The sequence below is a fragment of the Podarcis erhardii genome, assembly GCF_964252035.2.
Source record: "Podarcis erhardii genome assembly, chromosome: Z".
Taxonomy (NCBI): Eukaryota; Metazoa; Chordata; class Lepidosauria; order Squamata; family Lacertidae; genus Podarcis; species Podarcis erhardii.
Genome location: NC_138504.1, coordinates 48,488,523 through 48,515,615, shown reverse-complemented (window position 1 = coordinate 48,515,615; position 27,093 = coordinate 48,488,523). Strand labels below are relative to the sequence as shown.

Sequence of the window (27,093 nt, the reverse complement as noted above, 5' to 3'; positions counted from 1 at the left end):
GCTTTCTGTATAAACTGTTGCTTCATATAAACATTGTTTAAATTGCTCATGCATCTGTGCTTAACAAATCTCCCCGTAGTCGTTAGATCCAGCAAATTGTTAAACTTAAATCTATATTTTTCTTTTATTCCTGTATTTGGGGGTGGGGATAAGAGATAAAAGCTTAAATTGTTTTAATTGTCTAGATGTGTTAAAAATTTCGTTCTCTGAATCTCAGATAAATTACATCACTCCTAATCACTTCATCTCTCTTTTCACTTCCATGTAACTGGAATTTTTCAAGTACTGAGTTGATATTATTAAATGCTCAGCTTGGTTATCTCTGTTCCTTGCTAGGATGTTGCAAGGAAAGAGATATGTGATATGAGGCCATGATTATCCCCATATCACAGCTGAAGCTGACCCAAAAGGGGTTTGTGCCAGCAAACACACAGATTCAAGGCCTTTGCAGGTCATACTGCTTTGCAACTCCAGCTCTGGGGAAGCAGATCAAACCTTGCTTGCCACGTTGCAGTATATGGCAGATGACCCCATGGGGACTGTAACTACGTACACTCTGGGAAGTGTGCAGTTGGTTTGTTGATTTTGTTTATACCCCACCTTTTTCCAAGAACCAGGTCTCAAGGAGGCTTACAAAGAATTAAAACGAGCATGGCTGAAACGCAGAAAGTCAGAAACATATAAAAGATGGTCGTTAAAAGTAATTAAGCTACAGTGGAAGTAACATAATGTAAAGCCTTCCCCCACAAATATATTAAAATACAGATAATAAAAACAAGTGGTGGACATTGCTTTAGTGACCATCTGCAACAACCAACATAATCCCCTCCAGATGAATGTTTATTTATTATTTATTCATTGCATTTATAACCCCCCTCTTTCTCCAAGGAGCTCAAGTTGGCGTACATGGTCCTTCCCCTCCTTGTTTAATCCCCCAACAACCCTGTGAGGTGAGTTAGACTGAGAGGTGGTGGCCGGCCCAAGGCTACCCAGTCAGCTTCATGGCTGAGTGGGGATTCGAACCCTGGCCTCTCCCAGGCCCTATTCCAACACTCTTAACAACTACACCACACTGGGCTACAACTCCCATTAACCCCAGCCATTATGATCAATGGTTGGGGGAGGGAGTTGTAGACCACTGAAACTTTCTCTGTCCTTCCAATATCATTTTCCTGTCCAGATTATGGTTCCTTGTGGGAGTGTTGCTGGGTGCTTTCAAGACATGGGAGCAACATGCCGGTGGCGTATTCTAGTTTATATGAGAAGGTGCAAGTTTCGTCTGAAGCTTCTATTTATTTTTATTCCATAAAATTTATATACGAATTGATTATAACACACGCAAACACCGACTGCTGCCAAAGAAAACGCAGAGTGGTTTATGGAAAGAATTTTCATGAGAAAGAAAATGAGAAACCCTGGCTTGTTGCTACCAACACATACCATTCAGTGGGAGGTGCTTTCAGGATTTTCTAGGTACACTGTAGTGGATTGGGCCCTCTCCCCCACCCACAATTTGTTGACAATAACCTGTTCCTTATGCACAAGTTAAAGCTGGAAGTCTTGCCTGGCATCTTAGCACGATTCCTTTCTCACTCAAGCTCTGCCTACCCCCTGCACCCAGCTATTGCACACTCAGTATTTACAAGGCTCCTGTGTACAGCAACCACAGACCAACATGGCCAGAAAGCAAATTTAGTTGAGGGGCGAAGGGACAGGATATCCAGAGCTCCACACAAAAGAATGGGGCACCCCCTGCATTGGTCCTGTCTCCCTGCATCTTGTGACTGTGTAGTGAATTGGCTCTTCTTCCTTATACACCTGTCTGGACCCTTAAAGCCAAAGAAGGTAGGAGGTGAGGGAGGGCCTTTTCAGTAGTGGCCCATGGTTACAGGGTGGCCTCCCCAGAGAAACTTGCTTGGTGTTCACATTGTTGTCTTTTGGGTGCCTGGTGAAGATCTTTGTATCCCACCAGACATTTTACTGAGGGTTTTTAAAAATTATTTGCACTGTTCTTGTTTTCTGTTTTAAGATTTCACAGGGAACCTTTTGTTAATGAGTAATGAGTAACAGTGGGTAGGAAGAAAAACCTCTTCGGTCAGTGAATGAGGCTGTCCTTACGTGACTAATCACAGAGGCAGCCACTGTACTATAAAGGATGGTGTTTGCAGTTCTGGTGACTAGGGGTAACCTTTTCCCAGTTATTCTGTGCTCTCTGTCTGTAAAATATTGGTCTGCCTCACAGGCTTGTGGATAAGTTGTTATCATTATTAGTCTTGGTGAAACCTTCTTTCTTGCTTTTTCAAAAGCTAGAGCAGAAATGCTAGCGACATCTCTGAAATCTCAAAGCAAAACAAGTTTACCCCACCCTGAACTTGACACCGCCTGGCAGAAGCTGGCAAAGAAAATGGGTGTTAATGTTTCATGGCACAGAGTGGCAATTGTCAGAGAACTCTCCCCTCCAACAACAAGTAAACAAGGGGAGGGGCAATCTCCAAGAACAATGGTTGACACCCAAGATGGGCTGGTTGCAGATAGGAGCAGATTCTGCTTCCCTGGAGGAGACTTTGGAAGGAGTTTGCCTCTTAGGATGAAGGCCAGTTTAACAATTATGCCAACCAATCTGCATGACTTCTGAGTACAGTTTGCTCCAAAACTAACATAATGAACACCAATAGGTACAAATGTAAGGTTCTATGTTTAGGCAGGAATAACCGGCTGCACAAATATAAGATGAGGGACACCTGGCTTGACACCAGTGTGTGTGAAAAGGATCTAGGGGTCTTCACAGGTTACAGTCTTGACCTGAGTCAACAGTGTGATGCAGCAGTAGAAAAAGCTGATGCTATTCTAGCTGCATCAACAGAAGTCTAGTGTCCAAATCAAGGGAAGGAATAGTATCACTCTCTTCTCCCTTGTTCAGACCACACCTGGAGTCCTGTGTCCAGTTCTGGGTACTGTAATTTAAGAAGGATGTTGACAAGCTGGAAGGTGTGCAGAGGAGGGCGACCAAGATGATCAAAGGTCTGGAGACAAAGTCTTAAGAGGCATATAAGATGGGGGAACACCTGGCTTGTCAGTTGTACATGAGAGAAGGATCTAGGGGTCTTGGTGGACCACAAGCTTAACATGAATCAACAGTGTGATGCTGTAGCAAAAAAAAACCCATGCTGTTCTAGTCTGCATCAACAAAAGAAAGTAATACTACCCCTCTATTCTGGTCAGACCACACCTGGAGTCATGTGTCCAGTTCTGGGCACCACAGTTTAAAAGGATACTGACAAGCTGGAAGGTGTGCAGAGGAGGGAGGCCAGGATAATCAAGGGTCTGGAAACCAAGCCTTATGAGGAATGGTTGAGGGAGTTGAGGATGTTTAGCCTGGAGAAGAGAGGACTGAGTGGGGATATGATAGCCATCTTCAAAACTGAAAGGCAATCCTATGAAAGATGGAACAAGTTTGTTTTCTGCTGCTCTGCGGGGTAGGACCCAAACCAATGGATTCAAATGAAAAGAAAGGAGATTTCAGATAAACATTAGGAAGAACTCTCTGATGGTAAGAGCTATTCAGCAGTGGAACAGACTATCTTGGAAGACTTTCTTTAATTGGAGGTTTTTAAGTAGATGTTGGATGGGCAGCTCTCGTGGATTCTTTAGATGCAATTCCTGCATTGCAGGGGGTTGGACTAGAATACTTTTGGTATCCCTTCCAGCTTTACAATTCTATAATCATATTCTATAATTATTCTATAAATATATTCTCCATGCACGCATCTACTTTGTAATCTCCTAGATGCACAAAACATTTCCTCAGAGATGAATCAGGAAGAGATGGCTTTCTTGCGGCATTCTGCTCTTGCCTGTGCCCCTGCCCTTGCCCTCTGGCTGAACCTCGCAATGATTGCATTGGCGTGGAGGGCAGCATATAAGATAATGCATCCCTTCCAGGCATTAGAGGGAAATCTCCACCTGTGCGTTGCATCTGCACATGGGAGTACGAGGTCAGGGCAAGGAACAAAGTCACACGCAAAGATTCCACTAGCTGCTAATCTGGCAGATGTTTCAGAACAAGCATGCAAGGGTTTCTGGTAATTTATCTTCCTGCCTCTGGCAAAGTCCTCTCAGATAAGAGATCACAGCACTTCTGTTGTCTTCCAGGACGGATAATTCCTTTACTCCCTCACAAGTACTTACTCAGAGGATGGGCAATGTGGTTTCCTGTGCCAGCTGTGTCATCAGTGGGAGGCTCCCAGATTTGCCATATTGTTGGACATCTGCCTTTCTTTACTATCCATCTTAACAAGTGTCCCTTCAACTGCCTCATGAAACTTGGCCAGATAAGAAAATAGGAAGCGAATTCGCCCTCTGTGCTATTGGTTTACATATTGCTGGAGTTTAGATGGCAAATTATTGCAGCACCTTATACATAGGGCTTCCTTTGAAGATGGTTCAGAAAGTTCAGCTAGTTCAGGATTTGAGTGGACATGAGATTGTAAACAAGTTGATAATTTGTTTGGAAAAATTTTTTTAACGATGTAAATGGGAGCGGGAGACGTGAGGGAGTCCAAAGAAGTGTTGAAATTGTTGTAAAAGAATGTCTATTATGTGTGCATTTATATTTAAAAACTTTAATAAATATTTATTAAAAAAAAAGGATTTGGCAGCCAGGTTGCTCACCAGGGCAAGACGGGTTGAACATATGACACAGATCCTGGCCTGACCGCACTGGCTGCCAGTGAGTTTCCAGGCCCAATTCGAAGGTTTTGACCAATGAAGCCTTCAATGGCTCAGGACCACAGTACCGCAAGGACTGCCTCTCTCCATGTGAATCTACCCAGATCCTGCAATCATCCTCTGAGGCCCTTCTTTGTGTGCCCCCTCCCTAAGAGGTCCAGAGGGTGGCAACATGAGAAGGGATCTTTTCAGCACTGGCTCCCCATTTGTGGAATGCTTTCCCTAGGGAGGTTCGGCTGGCGCCTCCATTGTACACCTTTAGGCACCAAGCGAAAACGTTCCTCTTTAACCAGGCCTTTGACTGATTAAACAGTCTGTGGACTAGGGGCGGGGTGTTATTGTTTTTATTTGTTATTAGGTTACATATTTTTCTGCTTTTATATTGTAAACCACCCTGTGAACCTCTGGTGAAAGGTGGTATAATTTTTTATTAATAATAATAATAATAGCTGTCACCTGTCAGCAGTCATTCCTTCAGCTCTGCTGAAAGACCAGCTCCATCAGACACCTCCTTTCCCCCCTAACTGTTTTTTTTTATAAGATATTTATTAAAGTTTTCAGAAATAATACATTATAAAACACAAAGAAAGAAAAAACAAAAATACAAAAATGCAAAAATAAAAACAATTTAAAAACACATAAAGTTTCCACTTACTTATTTTCTTTTGACTTATTTTCCAGACCTCCTCATACCTCCCTTTCTTATATTCCAATTCAAATTGTTTGTTCAGCAAATCCTCCACTAATTCTTTTAATTATTTCAAAACCTTATTTTCCATATCTCTTAAACATTACAGCTGAAAACCACTTAATTTCTCTCCAACATCATTCTAACATTCCTTAATTTTACAATATTTCTGCAGATAGTCTTTAAACTTTTTCCAGTCTTCTTCCGCCGCCTCTTTTCCCTGGTCTCGGATTCTGCCGGTCATTTCTGCCAGTCCCATATAGTCAATCATCTTCATCTGCCATTCTTCCAGAGTGGGTAGATCCTCCCTAACTGTTTTTATACTACCTGTTCATTATAAGTACTACTGTTTAAGAACTGGAGCCTGAGCTTGCTTTTTTCCTCTTCCTTCTCTGCTCCCTTTTCCTTGTGTGTTGTGCTTCTTTAGATTATAAACCTGCAGGCAGGGAATGCCTTGTTTTAACTGACTACACTTTAAGCCTCTCTGAAAGCCTTTTTGACTGAAGGGGGGGGAGGCGTGTTGGCTGACTCAGTGTCTCTCCTGAGAGTACCTGTAGGTGTATGGGAGGGGATGCAATGTCTTGAAAAGAAAGCTATCTTTCAAAGTTAATCCAACAACCAACCCTGGCGGATCCCCCAATGTCTCTTCACCCCACACACATACATATTTCCGGAAGGCATCTTAAAATCACCACCTGCTGGGGAAGTGGAGCAGGGTTGGGAGGGGTGGGAGAGAACTTTCTGTATTAATTACAGCAAATAAATCTGTGGCACTCTTAGAGACAAAAGTTTATGCTATCATGAAATCTCTAAAGACCGCTTCCCAGCTGCTGCAGCTGCTTTGCAGGTTGGATTCAAACTCACACCGGCAAAATCAGAGTGCCCAGCTGAAGTGCATCAAGCACTCTTTAAACTAAATCCATTATTTTTTTAATTTGCACTTGTAACAGGAAAAAACCCCTAATATAATAATTGTGATAAAAATAATGATTGACAAAAAGCCATTACCAGCTGACGTTAACCAGAAAATGTTCCATCAGTTACGTGAGAGCAATAGAACTTTTGAGTTGGAAGGTACTCAAAAAGATCGTCTAGCCCAATGCAATGCAATGTAGGAATTGCAGCTAAATAATCCCTGATAAATGGTGGTCCAATTTCTGTTTAGAAAGTTCTAAATAGGAGAGTCCCTGACCTTCCAATGTGGTCTGTTCCACTGCTGAACAGCTCTTACGTTAGAAAGCTCTTTCTAGTCTCAATCTTCTTTTCTTTTGTGTGTGTGTGCAGGAAATTGGGTTTGGGAGGGTGCAATTTAGAGGCTCCATTTTTCAAATGAATAGAGAGCAGTAGATGTAGAAAACACACAATGAAAACAAATTTTTGTCGATCAGTGTGGGAAGAGAGTTTTGTACAGTATATCTGAATTTGATGTGTAAGAAAAGAAACCCCTCCAAACGGCTTAGAAATGTTCCGAGTCTTCCTTACCCTTAGAAATGTGTGATTTGTGAGTTGTTTTCACTGCAGTAAATCAGAGTCCACATATTCTTTCACTGCACCGAGACCTTTTAAAGTCCTGCAGTGCTTTCCAATTACGGAGTGAAGAGGTTCTCTCATTATAGCCAACACCCACGTAAGAAGTTCCTTAGGAACATTGCTGTTTGATCATCCCACAAGTTGAGAAGGGCAAGTTGTGGGAGGCTTGAACGGGGCATGTAAAAGTTCATGATACCTCTTCAGAAACAGCAGCCCCAAATTTGCATGCCAGAGGACATTCTTTCCGTAAGTGGAAACGTGTCCTCTGCAGGGAATCATTTTCTCCAAAGCAGCACCCCTTGCATTTAGAAATCGGAATTCTGAATCTCAGTAGGCCTTGATAGGAAAGTGTTCTGGATTGCAGTGGAGAGATGGAGGACACCCAAATTTATCAGGTTGACAGTCTTATGCCAGGGTGTGGCTGATTGTTGTGAACCCCCACTCCCGGGGCATATATAGTTGCTTTTTAAATGAAAAAAAATGAGGTGCTGGTACTCCTTACTTGGTGAGTACTGTCACAATCTGGATATATGGTGGTGGTTCTTTGACGCTGTGCCTTGGCAGCACGAAGTGATTTGGATAAATGTGCTGAGTCATCACAGCAGTGCTCTTTAATGTGTCAGGATATTCTCCTCCTCCGCCTTCTGCAAAAGATGCTCTGAATTATTTGGCCTGTGCCACACACAACACCTCGTTTACTTATTTATTTTAAAAACGTATTCTTTCCCCCTCTGTTGCGACACTAGCTTCTCTGTTGTGGCTGGGCAGGGCCCCAAAACTGACCCACTTAACCAGTAGCTGTCATCATCCATTTAAAAACCACCCAAGATTAAAAGGCAACACAAAAGCCACATAGCCAGTGCCAAAGTGTGGGTCTTTTTTTTTGGTTTTTTGCTGTGTTTCTTCTTGTCCAGTATTGTACACAGCTGGAGATACCACTGAAGTCATGGGCATCCAAGGAAGCAGAATATTGGAAGATTCGGGAGAGATAAAAGCCGTGCAGAGTTGAACTGTCAAACTGGCTTCTTCAGGAGACTGTGATGGCCACCAACTTGGATGGCTTTAAAAGAAGATTGAACAGATTCTTGGATGAGAATAATAATAATAATAATAATAATAATAATAATAATAATAATAGTAGTAGTTTATTTAAACCCACCCCTCCTCCATTGTGCCTGGTGACAAAGTGTTGTCATTTATGGACTTAAGGTCCTCCATGGGGCATACCAGAAGAGGCGGTCCCGTTGGTACATGGGTCCTAGGCTGCGTAGGGCTTTAAAGGTCAAAAGCAGCACCTTAAACCTGACCCTGTACTCCACCGGGAGCCAGTGCAGCTGGTAAAGCACTTGGATGAATGTGATCCCGCAGCAAGGACCCTGTAAGGAGCCTTGCCGTGGCATTCTGCACCCGCTGGTTGTGCTGTTGATGGCTCCTAACCATGATGGCTCTGTTCTGCCACAATAGCTGGAGGCAGCAATGCTTCTGAATACTAGTTGCTTGAAGCCACAGGAGGGGAGAGGGCTCTTGAGCTAAAGTCTAGCCTGTAGGCTTCCTATAAGGGCATCTGGTTGGCCACAGAAAGGATCCTGGACTAGGTGGGAGATGGTGTGGTGACATACTGTGCACTCTGCCATTGCATGTTCTTGGTGGGATGCAAATAGGGGTGATTAATTGCTGGCGCAGTTTAGGAGAGGTTGTGGCGATGCACTTGCCAAGCATTTTAATTTCAATAAGTAAATGAAAGAAAGGAAAGAAAGAAAGTTGACAGAGTTTTCATTTTAGCTCAAAACAAAAGCTTTCTATCTTATTGGTTACCTTTGAATGTGTTGATCCTGCTTTGGGGCTGCGTAAACGATATGTCAGAAGCTTCAGGCTGGGAATTGAGATGGGATCTGTTAATTACAGCACAATTAAAATTAGCACTTAAGCGGGAGCTTCTGATGGTCCCAGGGGCTCAGGACTAGCTGGCGAAGCTTCGGTAGATGGCGAAAGAAGTGAAATCAGAACCACCGAGTTGGAAAAAGAAGAGACCAGGGTTTGATTGTACTGTGCATGGACTTAGCTGTATCTGTGGGGGCAAGGGAACCTGGGGGGCTGCCTTACACTGAATCAGAGCATTGGTCAGCCAAGGTCAGTATTGTCTACACTGTGCGGCAGTAGCTCTCCTAGGTTTCAGATGAGGAGGATCTCACAGTCCTACTTGGAGATGCCAGGGATTGAATCGGTGACCTTCTTCATGCAAAGTGGACATTCTACCACTCAGCTATGGCTCTTCCCCATAGGAGGGGCTTGCTTGCTATAGCAGCCACCATAAAGTTAAGGAAAAAGGGTAAAGATAGCAGATGAGTTCACCAAAGGTCTGTCTAGCCCGATGTCCCAATTCCTGTAGTGGTCAGCCAGTTGAGTTGGGGAAGACAGAAACTGGGCAGGGGAAGCAACAGCTCTTTTCTCCAGCATCCGCTATTAGGCGATAGACCGCTCCTGAAAAGGGAGGCTCCATACAGCAGTGAAGCCTAATACTCACAGATATAGATCCTTACTTCCTCCCTCTTTGAATTTGTTTAATTTCTGTGAGCCAAAGGCCTTCACCATGACTTATGTCACTGAGTTTTGCAAGTTAACAGTTTGCATTGTGTGGAGCAATTCAGTGGTTTACTTAAAAAAACAAAAACATTTTTATTGGTTTTTAAACAAATACAAATTAGTTGTATTAAACACTTATCCAGCAGTACATCTAATGATGCTTGTTCTATCCATTTTTTTCCAAAAAAAATTATTCATTTTATAACACAAATAAAAAACACAAACAGAAAAGACAAACCATACAAACAAATTCTTGTCATAGCCTTATTTTTCTAAACATTGTTAAGTGGGCTTCCCCAAGTCCCACTTATCTGATTTTCATTTTACTTCATCTTCAGCAGTTTACATATATCATAATTTCTAACCACCTTTTTTTATCACACTTAAAATAACTTCACATTTTATCACTTACAAATAATACTATTTTAAAATACCCTATCTTCTACTTCTAACACTACAGCCTATATCCACTTCCAAAGCTATTCTAAGCTTGTTCTATCCCTTGACTTTGACATACACATTCAGTGTTCAACGATATTACCGTACTTAACAACTCCACTGGAGGAGGGGAGTGGTCCAGATCCCCTCCCATTTGTGATCTTCAATTGGGTGGCCTAATTCTGTTTCCCATACAATTCAAAGGCCATGAGCACCCGCTGCTTCGTGATCAATTAGATTGCTCTATATTAGGAAAGTGACCTGCTTCATAAGGATTCAAAGAAAGCAAGTGCCCTAGACCACGTCCCCTGCTCTTCAAACGCTGTGCAAGAGAATGAGCCTGAGCTACCTGAACCCGGGTAGTATGAGTGCCTTTTAATTTACCTTGTAGTTCCTCTTTGAAATTGCTTTCCCTTTGGGAAGCAGGTCATAGATGGTGTGAATGCCTATGTCTTACCAGTCCTAGAACTGTTGATATTTGTCTGTGTGTCTGAAAGCTGGATGATTCAGGAACAAGAACAGTGGTGAAGGGTCAGGGACCAGTGTTTTGCTCCATGTTTCCCATGCCATCACCATTGATCTTGTAAACAGATTGTCTGCTTTCCTTACCTCATTCAAGGACAAATGTGAGAGTGGGTGGCCTCTTATTGAAGGTGTGGAAGGGACCATTTTGAGTTGGGCCCAATAGTCCTCTGTTCTTCTCCTGAGGGATGGGATCAAGTATATTTGATTTGAAAAGCAGCATAATATAACATTAAGTTAGGCATTCCCATCCCTCCTTTTGCTTTGTCTATAGAGGGTTTTGTTGCTTATCCTAGAATGCAATTGTTTACTTGAGATATTGTTGTTGTTTAGTCGTTTAGTCGTGTCCGCCTCTTCGTGACCCCCTGGACCAGAGCACTCCAGGCACTCCTGTCTTCCACTGCCTCCCGCAGTTTGGTCAGACTCATGTTTGTAGCTTCGAGAACACTGTCCCACCATCTCGTCCTCCGTCGTCCCCTTCTCCTTGTGCCCTCCATCTTTCCCAACATCAGGGTCTTTTCCAGGGAGTCTTCTCTTCTCATGAGGTGGCCAAAGTATTGGAGCCTCAGCTTCAGGATCTGTCCTTCCAGTGAGCACTCAGGGCTGATTTCCTTCAGAATGGATAGTTTTGATCTTCTTGCAGTCCATGGGACTTGAGATATAGGTATCTGCTATTTCTGGGGGTTTTTAACTGTTTTCGGTTACTGCATCTTATGTGTAAATCCCCTCTACAATTAATAAATTAATTATTAATAGTAATTAAAAATAATGAATGAATAATGCTTTCCTTTGTCTTCTTCCAGGCAGTTTCACTGAATGAAAGTTATAATACTATATATGAGCTGGGGGGGGGGGAGAGAGAAACCTGACTCTCTTTGGCTGTGTATCTCTTTTGTACAGACTTGCGCTGGTGGTGGTTGGGGGGAAGGCCCTGGCAAAGTTTCGGGTGCTGCTGCTCCTGCTTCTGGGTCTCTCTGACTTATTTCTCCTCCTCCTCCTTTCCTCAGTGGGTGCTGGCTTTCGAGATCTTCATCCCTTTGGTCCTCTTCTTCATTCTGCTGGGGCTACGACAGAAGAAACCCACCATCCCTGTGAAAGAAGGTAAGCAGCCCTCTGGTGCTGGGGTCAGCAGACTTTTTCAGCAGGGGTCCGGTCCACTGTCCCTCAGACCTTGTGGGGGCTGGACTATATTTTGAAGGGGGAAAATGAATGAATTCCTGTGCCCCACAAATAACCCAGAGATGCATTTTAAATAAAAGCACACATTCTACTCATGTAAAAACACTAGGCAGGCCCACAAATAACCCAGAGGTGCATTTTAAATAAAAGCACACGTTCTACTCATGTAAAAACACCAGGCAGGCCCCAGAAATAACCCAGAGATGCATTTTAAATAAAAACACATATTCTACTCATGTAAAAACATGCTGATTCCCGGACCATCCACGGGCCGGATTGAGAAGGCGATTGGGCCGCACCTGGTCCTTAGTTTCCCTACCCATGCTCTGTGGACCTGGAAAGAGACCCCCACATGCCAACCTTGTAAGGTTAACCACCCCCATGTGGAGCTCATCACCCTCAATGAATTTGGAGTGAAATTTGATGCCTTTCCATTTTCTCAGATCCAGCTAATCCCTTAATCCACAGGTGCAGTTTGTCTTGAATGTAGCGATGGATAAATCAGCAGGATAAACCTTTCTCACCTGCTTGCTGGAGGGAGATGTGCACTTCGTGGCTCCTTTGTGCATATGCAGTGGCGCTGTGCCAAAGTTGCCTGGTTATGAGAGCGAGATATTTGTAGGAAGTAACAGAAAATACTGGGCTGTAAAAACAACCACTGCATGAAATAGCATTGTTAGCAGTTGCTGGAAGCCCAAACCTTTGTGCTCGGGTCCTGCTTGTGGGTTTCCCATAATGGGAATCTGCCTGGCCACTGCGAGAACAGAGTGCTGGACTAGATGGGACAGAAACTTGATCCAGAAGGGCTCTTGTTATATATTCTTTCTTTAGGTATATTCAGTAGAAACAGCCAAAGGTTTATGGTGGGAAATGTTTAGTGGGTTACATATTCACGGCAGCAAGAATACAGATGGTTGGAAATTAGTGGGGGGGCACCAAAGGCTTTAAATGTACAAATAAAATGCTACTATGTAATTTGGGAGAGAGCACTTTATGTGAAACTGACTCAAAAACTTCATGTGGCTGTAGGGCAGAAAAGCTTTTGCGGCTGACTTGTGGCCACTTATCCAGCACGCAAACAAAGACTCTGCAGGACAAACTACACCTGCTGCATTGCCTAATAGATGGTTGTGGTCATGTCTTCCTTTATATTGACATCAACAGTGTTCAGGTTCCCTCCCTGTGAAGTTTATTATTATTATTATTTAGATCTGAAATATGCCTTCATATTGGACAAAAGGGTGGGCTGTTTGGTCATTTTTCTTTTTCAATATGTAACACAAAGCGGCGTGGGTTTTCTTGCAACCATAAAAGTCAATAAATGTATTTAAAAAGAAACTCCAGGGGTAAACACTTTTTCACAGTGCTACCTCTGTGAAAGGTTTCACACCTGTTCAGTGTTTGCCTGCAAAAGCCCAAGTTTGCCCAAGGAGGGGAGAGGAGGTGTCAGTAGCAGCCTGAAGACAGAGGAGCTTGCAGGTTCCTGAATTTTGGTTGGAGAGGCGTTCTCAATCTCTCTTCTAGAATGCTAAAACTGATGAGGCACCTCTCTCGATTCATCTGCACAAGTTAACGGCCCTGGGCCTAGATCCTGAATAGAGAAGAGTGGGGAGCAACTCACACAGAGGCATAATGATCAGCCTTCTCCAAGAGCGGCTTGTCGAGCTGGTTCAACGTCTCATCATTCCACAGAGGGAACAGAAACACCCACTCTACTTGAAGTGGACTGGAAACTGAGAGCACAGAGAAGGCATGAGAAGAACCCTGCAGCTTGATCAGGCCCAAGGCTTCCCCTACTGTCACAGTGTGGTGCAGGAAATTATAAAACTATGCAAGGCAAGGAGAGAGTGGATGGATAAAAGTTTTTCTTCCTCTCTCACAACTTCATTGTTAACATCCAGTGAAGCTGAATGTTGGAAGATTCAGAACACTTTTTTTTTTTAAGGACTTATTGGTACAGTGCATAGTTAAACTATGGAACTCACTCCCTCAGGAGGCTGTGATGGCCACCAGCTTGGATTACTTTAAATGAGGATTGAACAAATCCATAGGAATGTTTGGTTCTTGCCGCCTGGTATGTTTGCAGACCACTGGAGCAGTTGCCAGACCCACAGGATGTCTGTTGCTTTCAGAGACCATAACATGCCAAGAAGCCAAACCAAATCGTGGAAGGTCATAACTTGGCAGTAGAGGCCCAGCTGTGCAGGCCCTCCACTTAAAAAGAATATCGTATAGCAGGTGACCAGGAGGAGCTTGGAGCTTTTGCCAGCTGAAACTGATCAGATGCTGGACCAGAAGAGCTCAGAGGTCTGACTTCCCAGAAAGAGTCGCGCATCAGTAGAAATTTCTTCATGTCTCAAGATCAGCATGGTGGCAACCACAGCTGTAACGGTTGTCCTTACATGGAGTAAGGAGCCCCTTTGAGTTTAAGTAACGGCTTTGCAACAAATCTTTTTGGCACTACCTTCCATGCTTCAGTTGCTTGGAGAGCTGCTTTGCCAGAAAGCTACACATGCAGATATTCTGAGGTCAAGCAGGAGGGCTAGCTAATATCTCATAAGGTAGAACCAGGGTTCAGTATGACCATAACAGATTGGACAAAATGAATTTAAATAGGGACAAATGTACAATTGCACATTAGGATGGGGAATTCCTGACTTGACAGCAGGACATGTGAAAAGGATCCAAGGGTCTTAGTAGACCATGAGCTTAACATGAGTCAACATTGTCATGCAACAGCAAAAAAAAAAAAAAAAAAAAAAGGAATACTATTCTAAGCTGCATCAACAGAAATCTTGTGTCCCAATCAAGTGTAGTAATAGTATCACTCTCTTCTGCCTTGGTCAGACGACACTTGTAGTACTGTGCCATTCTACTTTTCTAGAAAAAGAGGAGCTGGAACTCACAGTGAACACCTCTCTTGTTCTCTTATAATGGCAATGCCGCCCACCTGAGAGGTACTGGAACTGAGTTCCAGCGAGTTCCGGCTGAAAAATATCCCTGGTACTGTGTCTCATTGTGGGCACCACAGTTTAAGAAGGATATTAACAAGCTGGAATGTGTGCAGAGGAGGGCGACCAAGATGACCAAGGGTTTGGAAACCAAGCCTTAGGAGGAACAGTTGAGGGAGGTGGGTACGTTTAGCCTGGAAAAGAGGAGACTGAGAAGAGATACGATAGCCATCTTCAGATATCTGAAAGGCTGTCACATCACATGGAAGATGGAGCAACTTTGTTTTCTGCTGCCCCAGAGAGTAGGACCTGAACAAATCGATTCAAGTTACAAGAAAGGAGATTCCGACTAAACTTTAAGAATAACTTTCTTAGAGTTAAGAAAGCTTGTTAGAGAGTGGGATGGACTCTCTCGGAAGGTGGTGGACCCTCCTTCCTTGGAGGTTTGTAAGCAGAGGTTGGAGGCTGTCTATCAGGGATTATTTAGCTATTGCTAGCATTGCAGGGGGTTGGAATAGATGACCGTGGGGTACCTTCCAGCTCTGCAATCTCTGTTTCTAAGCAGCCATTGTCACCTTTCAGTTGTATCTCCATAAAGCCATTATTGTGATGTTTATGTTTTAGGATGTTTTACTTTATCTCATACATTTTTTTCTCTCCTCCCCACCCTCATTTTTTCTTTCTCCCCATCTTTGAAATATGCTTTGTGTCTCCTCTAGTCTGTAAGTTGAGTTTCCCTTTTCTTTTTCTCTCCTGCCCCTCCTTTTGCTTTGCCCAAATTATTCTGGGGAAATGTGGCCATATTGACTCAACCCAGCTTTCACCAACCTGGTGTTCTCCAGATGTTTTGGACTAGAACTCCTATCAGCCTCTCCAAGCACACCCATGCTTCCAGCATCATCTAGCTGTGCTGCCTGAGGCTGATGGAAGTTGTGCTTCAAAACATCTGGATGGCACCAGATTGGCATGAACTCATCTAACCCTTTGGACTTCTGCAACTAATATATAACTCAATTTAACCCTCATTTTTCTTACCCTTCCACTTACTTCTTAACTTGTTGGGATGCTATTGAAATCATAGTGCTGTAAATTGTGCTCCTAAGGTCTCTGCAGATTTTAATCTGCAGCAAAGCCAGATTCAGTCATCTGTTTGCAACAGTTTGATAGCAAAGAGCCTTAAAAGTCTGAGTTGATGGGATACCATCAACAATGGTATCCCATTGTTCACAATGTGGTTTGCTCACCATGCTCTAGATCCACCAGCCTTTTAGTTCCATTTGTGGCTTAGCTTTCCTTCCTTGCTTTGCATTCCCCATCCCTCCTGTTTTCTCTCCTGACTAGCTGCAGTTTGGGGAATTAAATACATATACAGATCTACAAGTGATGGGCCAAAGGCTATACGGAAGGCATAGGGTGGTTTGTGGTGTGCTTATTCGTCTCTTGCTACTCACCAACCTTCTTTCTCTTTCCTTCTAACATACCTTCACCCTAGGATGTTTTTAACTGGCCAGCCAGAAAGTAATGCTCCTTTGAAAGGGATGGAAGGTCATTGGTTGCCTCACTCTCCACAAAAGCAAACAGGATTTAAATTCATTAGGCTTCAGGGATCTTCTTTGACTTTAAACCTAGAGAGTAGCAAGTAAACTTAGTGTTGAGCTCCTAAACACACTCAGTCAGAAGTAAATGCAGACTGGAGCTACCAAACATGATGCCGTCAGTGGTGTCTGGTGAGTGGATCTGTGCACATTGGCACAATGGCATCCCTTAATCCTCCTTTTCTTCCTTTGCGTCATCCTTGCTGGCATCATTTGGCAGTTTGAGGATTGTGTGCTATTAGTTGAATTGCCCTGTGGATGCCTATAATCCAGCAAGTTTTTAAAATAATCAGTTTTGACATCCATTTCAAACATTTGGGGGCTGCAAATACTCTTCCATTATGACTCAGAAATAAAGAGGTTTTGGAGAAATGTTAACCTTTGAAATTTGGAGAGCAATGGACTTAGCATCTGAATAAGCACTGAATTCTGAAATGCAAGGGAGAATTTTGTCTTGATTCTATGCCCCACTTTGTAATGAGTTTGCACCGTCACACCACGTGGGTTTTGTATGTGGGTGTGGGTGCAAATAGCCATTCAGTATCGGCTTCTATCTGTTGACTTTATATCATGAGCAAAGTGGAGAGGATGACTTCTGACCCTTCAACCCTCTGAGCTGCACTCTCTGAATACTGTTTAACTTAACTGGAGAAACTTAACTAGCTGGTACTGATCCAGCACGTGCGCTTCTCTATGAACTACTTGTGGGTCTCCCTGCCCTATAAATTCCCGCCTCCCCTCCTCTTTCTTCTCCCCTTCTCTAGCATACTACACAGCAGCCCCTCTCACCTCCGCTGGGATCCTGCCAGTGATGCAATCCCTGTGTCCTGATGGACAGCGAGATGAATTTGGCTTCTTGCAATATTCCAACTCCACGTGAGTCCACCTCTTTGTTTCCTAGCCTACGCGGGAGTCGTCTTCCATTTGAAGGGGGCACCATGTTGGCAAAGACTGAATTATACAGTGGCCTGCTCAAATAAGAGAGAAAGGCTTCATATATACAGCAGGTGCGCCTTCTCTGATGCCAATAGGCAGGGAGTTCCAAAGTTTGGGTGCTGCCACATTAAAATATTCAATTTCTTACAACTGCAGGACAGTATTGTGTGTCACCTGTAACAGTGTCCGTTCCACTGATTTATACATTTGAGTGGGCACATAGCCAATAAGGTTATGCTGCAATGATGGTCTTTTAGGCGGGGCACTTAAAATTCCATGTGCATAATGCAAAGTCTGTGTGCATACACACACACGCGTTTTAGAGGAGTATTGACATAAGCAGCCAAGTGTCTGGTAGGTAGCAGCAGAAGGTTTCATGGGCATGGACTTTGTGCTACCAGATGCATGGCCTGTTTTCCTAAGTTGACACATATGGGTGCAGAAGGTGGAAAAATCATAAAAGGCCGGATTAAATGATGATAAAAGGCAATGGTGATAAAATGTAAACAACACAGTCTGTGCTAATTTGATGAAAGGTTAAATGCATGCAAATTAAACACAGTGATGATTCATAACAGCAGTTCTTGGAAGTAACATTATTATTGCTAAGCTGATCAGCACCTGTAATCAGCGGCGTAGCTAGCAGCTAGGGCACCTGGAGCGGCACACATGCCGGGCACCCAGGGGCCGCCCGTGGGGGCGATCAGCGAGGCGATCTGCGGCGATCCCCACCCAGGGGGGATTTTGTCACCCCCCTCAGCGATGGCACCCGGGGCGCACCACACCCACCGCACCCCCTTTCTACGCCTCTGCCTCTGCCTGCAATGGAGCAGGAAGCCACTGGTGTTTTTTATCCAGTGGTAGCCCTGCTCAGAGTAGACCCACTGAAGTTAATTGGCATCACTAACAGGCTCATTATTTACAACATGTCTACTGTGAATGAAATTTAGTCACACGCAACCCATTGTCTCAGTTCAGGCCTGAACACCCAGAACAAAATTTTATCATTCTTAGTTCCAAGCCAGCTGAATTCCTCTGTTAGAGAAAACTGCAGTGTCGCAAAGAGTTGCAGCCCAGCTGATTTGCTCCAGGTGCACCTGTTGGAGGTGTGGTGTTGACACTTCCTCCTTCCCTGCTCAGTGCCTTCTGCAGCTGTGATAACTCTTGGTTGGTTGGCCCTTTCTCTTAGAGTAACTCAGTTGCTGGAGCGGCTCAACGAAGTGGTGGAGAAGAGTAACCTGTTTGATCCAGATCATGCTGGCCTGGAGGAGGAGCTGGAGTCCTTACGACGCCACCTGGAGTCTCTCAGCAGCAGTGAACCCAACACCATGGAGACTCATTTCAGCAACCGGGCAGGTGAGGTCCGAGGCTGGACCTTGCAGGGGGAATATCTGTAGCTCAGTGGCAAAGCACATGACTGAACCTAGATTACTGTAACATGTTATTAGATTTCGGAAACTTCCGCTAGTGCAGAATTTGGCACCCAGGTTGCTCACCGGGGCATGATGCTTTCAGCTAATTGCACCAATCCTGGTCCGATTGCACTGGCTTCCAGTTACTTTCCAGGCCCGACTCAAAGTGCTGGTTTTGACCTGTAAAGCCTTAAAGAGCTCAGGACCACAATACCTGGGGAGAAAATAGTAAAGACCTGGTGAAGAGAGCACAGCAGAGGTTATATTTCTGAGAATCCTCTGGAAAAATAATCACTCAAAGGACCTGTTGATGGCATTTTACCATTGTACTGTTGAGAGTGTATTAACTTATGGTCTCTGTGGGTGGTTTGGGAGCTGCACAGTCAGGGATAAAACAATGCTGTCCAGGGTTGTAAAGACTGCGGAGAGAATAATTGGGTGCACTCTTCCCACCTTGGATCAAATCTACGCTTCCAGGTGTCATTAGAAAGCTGCAGAGATAGTGCATAATAGTACACACCCTGGAAATGATCTATTTCAGCTTCTGCCTTCTGGAAGAAGGTCCAGGGTTATAAAGACTAGGACTAGCCGCCTGAGAAACAGTTTCTATCCAAATGCGATTTTGGTTTTAAACGCAGTGTAAGGTAGTCTTTATGGGAGTACAGTCATACCTCGGGATAAATATGTTTCAGGATAAGTATTTTCGGGTTGCGCTCCGCGGCAACCCAGAAGTAATGAAGCGCATTACTTACGGGTTTCGCCACTTGCACAAACGGTCAAAATGACATCACACGCATGCGTTGAAATGACAAAACGGGACCCGCACACGCGCAGATGCATCTTACATTCCATTCGGGATGCGAACGGGGCTCTGGAACTGATCCCATTCGCATCCCGTGGTACCACTGTATATAGTATTTAATTACGGGGTATCAGAGTTTTTAGGGGGTTAACCAGGCTGGGATAGCTGGGTTAGCAGGCTTGTTGGTTTTTGAATGTCTGATGTAGATTTTTTTGGGCTGATTAACATTCTATGGCCTTTTAAATGTGTTGTAGAAACGGGGATTATTGGTTTGTGTTTGTTCTTATTTTTATTGTGTATTTTGTGCTTTTTATATTGTAATTTTTTGTGGTGAACTGCCCTGAGATCTAAGGATGAAGGGCAGAATACAAATATAATAATTTAATAATATATAATAAAATAACAACCTGAAAAATCTGCAGGTTCAGTCCCCACCATCTCCCATTAAAAGGGTCAAGTAGCGGATTAGAGGGAGGTGCTTGGGGTGGAACCCACAATGCCCTGCATACAAAGCTGGTGCCCAACAGCTGAGTGACAACCCACCGGTGACAATCCCTGCCTTCAACTTCATCATTTTTTCTTTTCCTCCCCTGACCCTGCAGCCCCCGGCTTCACGCTGGACTCGACTGCCAAGGACAAGCTGGAGTTCCAGCGGTTCCTCATGCAGAACCTTTCTCTATCCAACGAGACTGCTGAGCTGTTGGCAGGGTCCAAAATTAACCTCAAAGAGGTATGTGATTATCATTTGGCAGTGGGGTGGGGAGGAGGTACCTGGGGGGGAGTTCCTGAAACCAGAGCTTGGCACAGTGTTTGGCTGCATGTTAGGGTTGGTCAGGCAGTTAGAGCTGCACCTTAAATTATTGGCTGTTGTAATTATCCAGTGTGTTCATGTCCCACATTTCTCCCAAGTTGGGATTCAAGGCAGCTGGAGAACATTTTAAAAAGGTAATAAAAACAAAATGGTTAAAAGTGATAGTTAAAATGCATTAAACACATACATTAAAACATTTAGGTGGGTATATTTCTTCTTTTATTGTACTCTTTTTTTCTGATCCCTTGATTTGAAATTTTGTTATCCCACCCTTGTTTGTTTTGGTTGTTTTGCTATTGTTCCGTTGGTTTGATTTGTTCTACTTTTACGTACATTGTACACAGTGATGTAAAAACTTAATACATTAAAAAAGGAATTCTGTTTAAAAACGAAACAAAGCAAACATTAAAACACATTTGGAAGCAGAATTGAAATAGAATTTGGCCTGACAGCAGCCCAGTGGTCAGCATGGTCTGCACCTTAATTTTCAAACACCTGTCTGAATAAGAAGATCTTAGACTGCCAGACTGAGCTTTAGATAATTTTTGGCTTTAAATTTGGTATATTTATGGCCACCCCCTTAGCTTACTTTGCTGCTGCTGCTGCTGCCTACATTACGGCCCTGCTAGGAATGGCAGACATTGTTTTCTCTCTTCCCCCAGGATTTCCCCCCTCCCCCAGCAGCCTTCCCCAACCAGCTGCAACTCCAGTCAGTGGTCAGGGATGTTGGAAGTCCAGCCACATTTTAAGGAAAGGAGGATGAGGGAGGCTGCCTCAGAGGAAGGGCCTGTGATGATAGAGTGTTGGTTCTGAACACCGTCTGAGTGAGAGTGGCGCTTCCTGCCTTCACTCTAGCATGACCAGCAGGTGACAAAAACAAGAAAAGTGCAGTTGCCACAACTGTCTTCCAGTGAAAGGGTAGCATTGGGATAGTTTGGCTAACCTTATCCAATCCTTGCCTGTGAATTTTGGCTATGCCTTACTTTCTAATTATTACTACATTTATATCCCACCTTTCCTCCAAGGAGCTCAAGGTGGTGTCTGTGGTCGCCGCCTTTCTATTCTACCCTCACAACAACCCTGTGAGGTAGGCGAGGCTATGCTCTGTCTCTAGAGTCATGTCTCTGGAGCTGCAAAATTGATTCTGTGTTCTCATCTTGGACACAGATTCTCTGCCAGAGGAACAAGAACAACAGTTGCAAACCCCAGAACACCCTGATGTAGCAGTGGAAGGCGCAGTGTACAGAACAATTCCTGTCACCCCCTAAAGAAGAAAGAGACATGTATGGAGTGTATGGAGCAATGATTCATTGTTTCAGTTGTCTCTATACTAATGCACAGCATTTGAGAAACAAACAAGAAGAATTCAAGCTCTTAGTACTGGATGACAAATATGACCTAATAGGCATTGCTGAAATCTGGTGAAGACAAAATAAAAAAAAATCCTTCCAGTAGCACCTTAAAGACCAACTAAGTTAGTTCTAGGTATGAGCTTTCGTGTGCATGCACACTTCTTCAGAAGTATCTGAAGAAGTGTGCATGCACACGAAAGCTCATACCTAGAACTAACTTAGTTGGTCTTTAAGGTGCTACTGGAAGGAATTTTTTTATTTTGTCTTGGCTATGGCAGACCAACACGGCTACCTATCTGTAACTGAAATCTGGTGGAATGAGACTCATGAATGGAATGTAGAAATTGAGGTGTATTACCTATTCAAAAGAAGGAGAGAGGAGGGGAGACTACCCCTGTTGGAATACCAGCTCTGCCAAGAATGTAAGGTGCCAGAATGATCAGCTAACTATTTCTCCACTCCAGGTTTACCGACTGTTTTTTGGCACCTCTCCGGTCTCCGCAGAGGGTTTCCATGAGCCATGGGACCAATTCAGCACAGCTGAGAAGCTTCTTCACCTGGAGGTGAGATGGTTGCCCTGTGGTCTGGAGTAGACAGGAACAGACCACAGTGGGTTACCAGTTGATTTTGGATGAGTCACATTCTGCCTGCCAGCTACCGGGGTTCTTACATAGAAGGTTGGGCTATCTGGGCCCTTTGGGGCCCCTCTGGGTGTCTGAAGCGCATAGCCAAGATCCACTCATTGCAGACTACCTGTGCCTTTAACTCAGTGATGGGGAACTATTTTCAGCCTAAGGCCCGCATTCCATCACAGACAAGCTTCCAGTGGTTGCATGAGAGTGCTGGGTGCGGCCAGAGGCAAGAATGGGCAGGGCCAGAGGCAAAAATACGAGCAGAAACAGATGTGGCTCTTAACCATATTCAGTAGCCTGCATTTCAGCCATGCAAAAGTCAGGTCCATCTCTATCCAAGCGAACAAGCTACATGTTCACAGTTGAAGGGCCCATTCCAGCAAGGCAAAAGCTCTCAAGGATGTTGTGGAACAAGGCCGGTGAAAAGTGTGGTCCTGGGGGCCAGATAGGGAGGCTTGAATGACCTCATTCAGTCCCTGGAATAACCCAGCAGCCTCAGCTTTTGCAACTGGAGTCCATCCGTCTGTCCATCTGTCTGGGACCCTCCCTCCCCAGCCAAGTGAAAAGGAACAAGCAAGGCAGGGAGCTTTTGAGGCTTTATTCTTCCTGATCATCTCCCTCGCCTCTTTTCTCTTTACCAGGAAAGTCTTCTCGGCAGCTGGAGGACCGTGGAAGATGGGCTGGTCCGCCAGGCCTTACGCCATCCTCAGAAGGGCTCCCACAAGCAGGCCTTCCTGCACCTCCTTTCTCACGCCTTGGGCCTTGCTAGCCCTACTACAGAGTCTTCCAGTACCTACAGCCCCCAAACCTTTGTAAAGGACATGGAGGTGAGAGACTGAGGCAGGACTTTGTGTTGGTTGGTGGGAAGTAGTCAGGGGTGGGGACTACTGGTATCTCCCGGGTAGGATAACCCAACGACCTACCATGGGCTGAAATTGAGTGGTAGATCCAAATTGGTGGTTTCTTATTGGTGCGTATTCCACATAATTCAGTGTGGTTTCAGCCACTCTTGTAAACTGCTTTTTCATTTTCATGTAACCTGTTGCAAGGCCTTCCTTCTTTGTTTGTTTGTTGAGGTGCTTATTTATACCTTGTCCTTGGGCTCCCCAATGTGGAGGTGCTCAAGACAGCTTTATGTGAGAAACAAGTGAAAATGACAGCGAAAGAAATAAAGATATGACCCCCGATAACTTGCGACTGGTTGTGATTTATCTTCCTCCAAAACAGAGTGAGAACAGTTTTTGTTTTCAAGCTTCCTGCATTTAGGGAACTTGAAAATCAGTGGTGTTTTAGTTGAATACACAGAAAGGACAAAAGAGATTCATCTGCAAAAATGTCATCACCGTAGAAACACCTTTGTTTAAAGCAACCTTTTTCAACCCGTTGTCCTACAGATACTTCGGAGTACAACTCCCACCTGCCCCACCTTCACACACAGGCCAGGACTGATTGGAATTGTAGTCCAAAGCTACACCAGATTTGGCAGGTGCTGCTAGACAGCCAAATAATTGCAATAAAAAAATAAAATATTTGTTGCTCTATTTTTGCTATTACTGTATTTTGGGGGGGGGGGGAGTTAATTGGATGGTATGCAGCGAAGTTTTACTTATTGAAATTAATGGACCTAAACATAGTCATGCTCATTAATTGCAGTGGGTCCATTCTGAGTAAAACTTCGTAGAATACCACCCCATCTGTGGGCTCCTTGCAATGTAGTCACCCACTGCTTCCATACACACAGGTCTTTTTTACCCAACACAATGTGTTTCTTGGAAATGGTTTGTTAGATGAACGTTCGCTTAAAGAGTTGACAATTTCCTTTTATTCTGATGGTGAAATTTCTAATGCATTGCCAGCCACACAATTTTAGCCCCGAAAGAACACACCCAGGAAAACCCAGGGAAAAAATGCTCTCTGATTTGTCTGAAAGTTCCCCCTCCTCCCTCCATTCCTCAGCCAGCCAGCCAAAAGCAAACAAGGAAGTAAGAAATGCTCTCTCTTTGAATATCTGAATCTATGGTGTGTACTGTATTGTGAGGTTTGGGTACTAATTCATCATGTTCGGAGAAGTGAATTTTAACTTAGCAAACATTTATAAAGCAGGATCTGGATGTATTTACTTAATCATTCATTCACATTGTTTTCATTACATAGCTAATTATTTTTTAAACCATAATCTTTTATATGTCATTAGTTCTGCGTGTTTCATCTGCATTTCTTTTAATTTTTCTTAACCTGCCTTGAGTCCCAGTTCTGAGAAAAAGCCAGGCTATCAAGAAATAGCAGCAGCAGCAACAACAACAACAAATAATTTATTAATATCCCTCCTTTCTCCCAAGCTGGGACTCATAGCAGCTGTTCTGTAAGCCTTCCCTGGCTCACCCTTCCCCAAACTTAGAAAGAACCTCACTGACATTCTGCGACATGACTGCCATTCTGTCAGGGCGGACCCTCCCATTGGATAGAGTGGGATAGGTGTATCAGGCAATAGACATGGGAGTGGGCAGGGATCAGCTGCAAGGTGTTGGGAGAATTAGATTTGTGTGTGCCATGCATCTCCTGTTCCTTATCTCCTAAGCTAGCGTTCTCTCTGCCTTTGGGTGTGACGGAGGGCACTGTCCTGACTTCAGCACTGCCATTCAGCCGCCAGTCTGGTTGGCTTCTGTATACTGGCAAGTTAGCAACGTGGGCCAGCCCTGAATCTTACTATTGTCTTCAGCTGAGGAGTTAAGGCCCAGGTTGTGTTGAGGGCTCAAGGTGGCATTATGTCCAAGTGGGGCAGACCAGAAATGGTTACCAGCATTGCAGGTAAAGATGTCCTTCATCTCTTCCCTTTCCCAGAGCATCCTTTTCACGGCTGCTGTGCTGGAGAGCCTCACCTGCCAGCAGAACCAGGATGAGCTGAGGCGCATCCTGATTGTTCCAGAGAGCCGACTCCCCCTGCTGCGAGCATACCAAGCCACCGTCTGCAATAAGAGCACCAGCCTGCGCAAGGAGTATTTTGGACAGCTGGCTGCCGAGTTGAAGGAGCAGCTGGATGCTCACAAGATCATCAGCCAGGTGGGTGCAGGATGGAGAGGGATGCTTATACATACACCATCCCAGGTTTCTGGCAGCTGTAACAACATTGGTCTGTGCCCACGTGGATGAGGTGCTCAGTATTTGGCATCTCATGCAACTTTTCTGCTTGTCAGCGCAGATGCTTGATTTCCAATGTGTTTCGTCCAGGAGGTTGCCTTCAAGCCGAACTGCAAACCACTGGGAAATAGTTAAGATCTGTTAGCTTGATTCTTGTTCCTGGCAGCCACTGGCACTGTGGTCCAAGGCTCTTCAGGTTTCATACATGCGCATTAATGCTCCATTTAAAAATAAATATGTGCTGCATGGATAGCAGCGTGCTGGTGATCGGGCCAGTGGCCTGTCTTGTCTGACACCCTCTTTTCACACAGGCCAAACAGATGCCCCAATGGGAAGCCTGTAAGCAGGACCCCAGTGCAACAACACGCTCACTTCCTGTGGCTTCCAGCAACTGGTATTGAAAAGCATTGCTGCCTCTGAGTATGGAGGCAGATCATGGCCATTGTGGCTAGTAGTCACTGACAGCCCTCCTCCAAGAATTTGCCTCATTCTCTTTTAAAGCCACCCAAGTAGGTAGTTATTGCTGCCTCCTGTGGGAGGGAGTTCCATAGTTTATGCACTGCGTGAATTTTCCACTATTCGGCTTCATTGAATGTCCATGACTTCTAGTGTTATGAGAGAGGAAGAAACCCCTTTTTCTATCCACTTCTTCTATGCCATGCATAATTTTATGAATTTCAATCATGATCGCCTCTTTCCCCTAAACTATAAAGTCCCAAATACTGCAACCTTTCTTTATAGAAGGGTCACTATATCCCTCTCAGATGATGCTTAACTCCTATCCACCGTGACCAGCATGGGCAAGGACTGCTGGGGTTGCAGTCTAATTTGGCTAACCTGGAGGGCCACAGATCACCCACCCCTGTTTTACACTATCCAGCAGGATATCCCTGAGCAACTCATGAGCAGGGCATGGAGGCAGCAATTTCCCATCCACAGACCTTGTTCCCAGCACCTGGTGCTTGAAGGTATAATGTTACCATATGTGGAAGTCCCATTAGCTCTCACAGTTAACAGCCATTGGCTAGAACTCTCCTCAATTAATTTGTGTAATCCTTTTATATCATAAAATGTATATATGGCTTGATTGTAAAAAAACAAACAAACAAAAAACCTCAAAGCAGTTTACAAAAAGAATTGAATGATAAAATTATCAGTGAAAACTGTTAAAAAGAACTGTTTAAAACATTCAAAATACAGTGGTACCTCTGGTTGCGAACGGGATCCGTTCCGAAGCCCCGTTCACAACCTGAAAGGAACGCAACCCGCATCTGCACATCTGTGCATGTGCAGGTTGTGATTTGCCGCTTCTGCGCATGCGCGTGACGTCATTTTGCGTGTCTGCACGAGCGACGTAACCCTTTCCAGTACTTCCAGGTCGCCACAGGACACAACCTGAAAAAATGTATCATGAAGCAAACGTAACAAGAGGTATGACTGTATAATTAAAATCAGCGATAAACTAAAATTTACAAATCTTACTAAAATCTTACAAATGCAGAACAAGTATTATGTGGCACCTGTGACAATATGCCAGTTAACATAAATCAAAGCAGTCTAGTGGGCACACATGGGGTAAAGCGATCCATTGACAGATTTGTGAAGGATATGCCCATCAATGGCTATGTGGAACAACCCACGTTTGGAGGCAGTCTATTGCTAGGGCACTGGCAGAGGCTTAAAACAGTCCTGGTTATGGGCTGTCTGTCAAGTGGTGGTGGTCTGTGGGTAATGTCTGCTGCTCAATAGGGCCCCATGAAGCCCTGCTGAGCTCTTGTGGGATGGAGCGGGGCAGG

At 44.3% G+C, this 27,093-nt stretch overlaps 1 protein-coding gene across 3 annotated transcripts in view; it reads left to right on the top strand.

Moving 5' to 3' along the window:
* ABCA2 (ATP binding cassette subfamily A member 2) overlaps positions 1-27,093 on the top strand; it is a 106,295-nt gene that overhangs the window by 17,412 nt on the left and 61,790 nt on the right. For all 3 annotated transcript variants that reach the window (XM_081847397.1, XM_081847399.1, XM_081847398.1), the window contains 7 exons: positions 11,497-11,590; positions 16,979-17,090; positions 18,340-18,506; positions 19,967-20,094; positions 21,992-22,090; positions 22,801-22,986; positions 25,001-25,219. In XM_081847397.1, the coding sequence (XP_081703523.1) occupies positions 11,497-11,590; positions 16,979-17,090; positions 18,340-18,506; positions 19,967-20,094; positions 21,992-22,090; positions 22,801-22,986; positions 25,001-25,219 (1,005 nt within the window). The remainder of the gene's footprint in view (positions 1-11,496; positions 11,591-16,978; positions 17,091-18,339; positions 18,507-19,966; positions 20,095-21,991; positions 22,091-22,800; positions 22,987-25,000; positions 25,220-27,093) is intronic.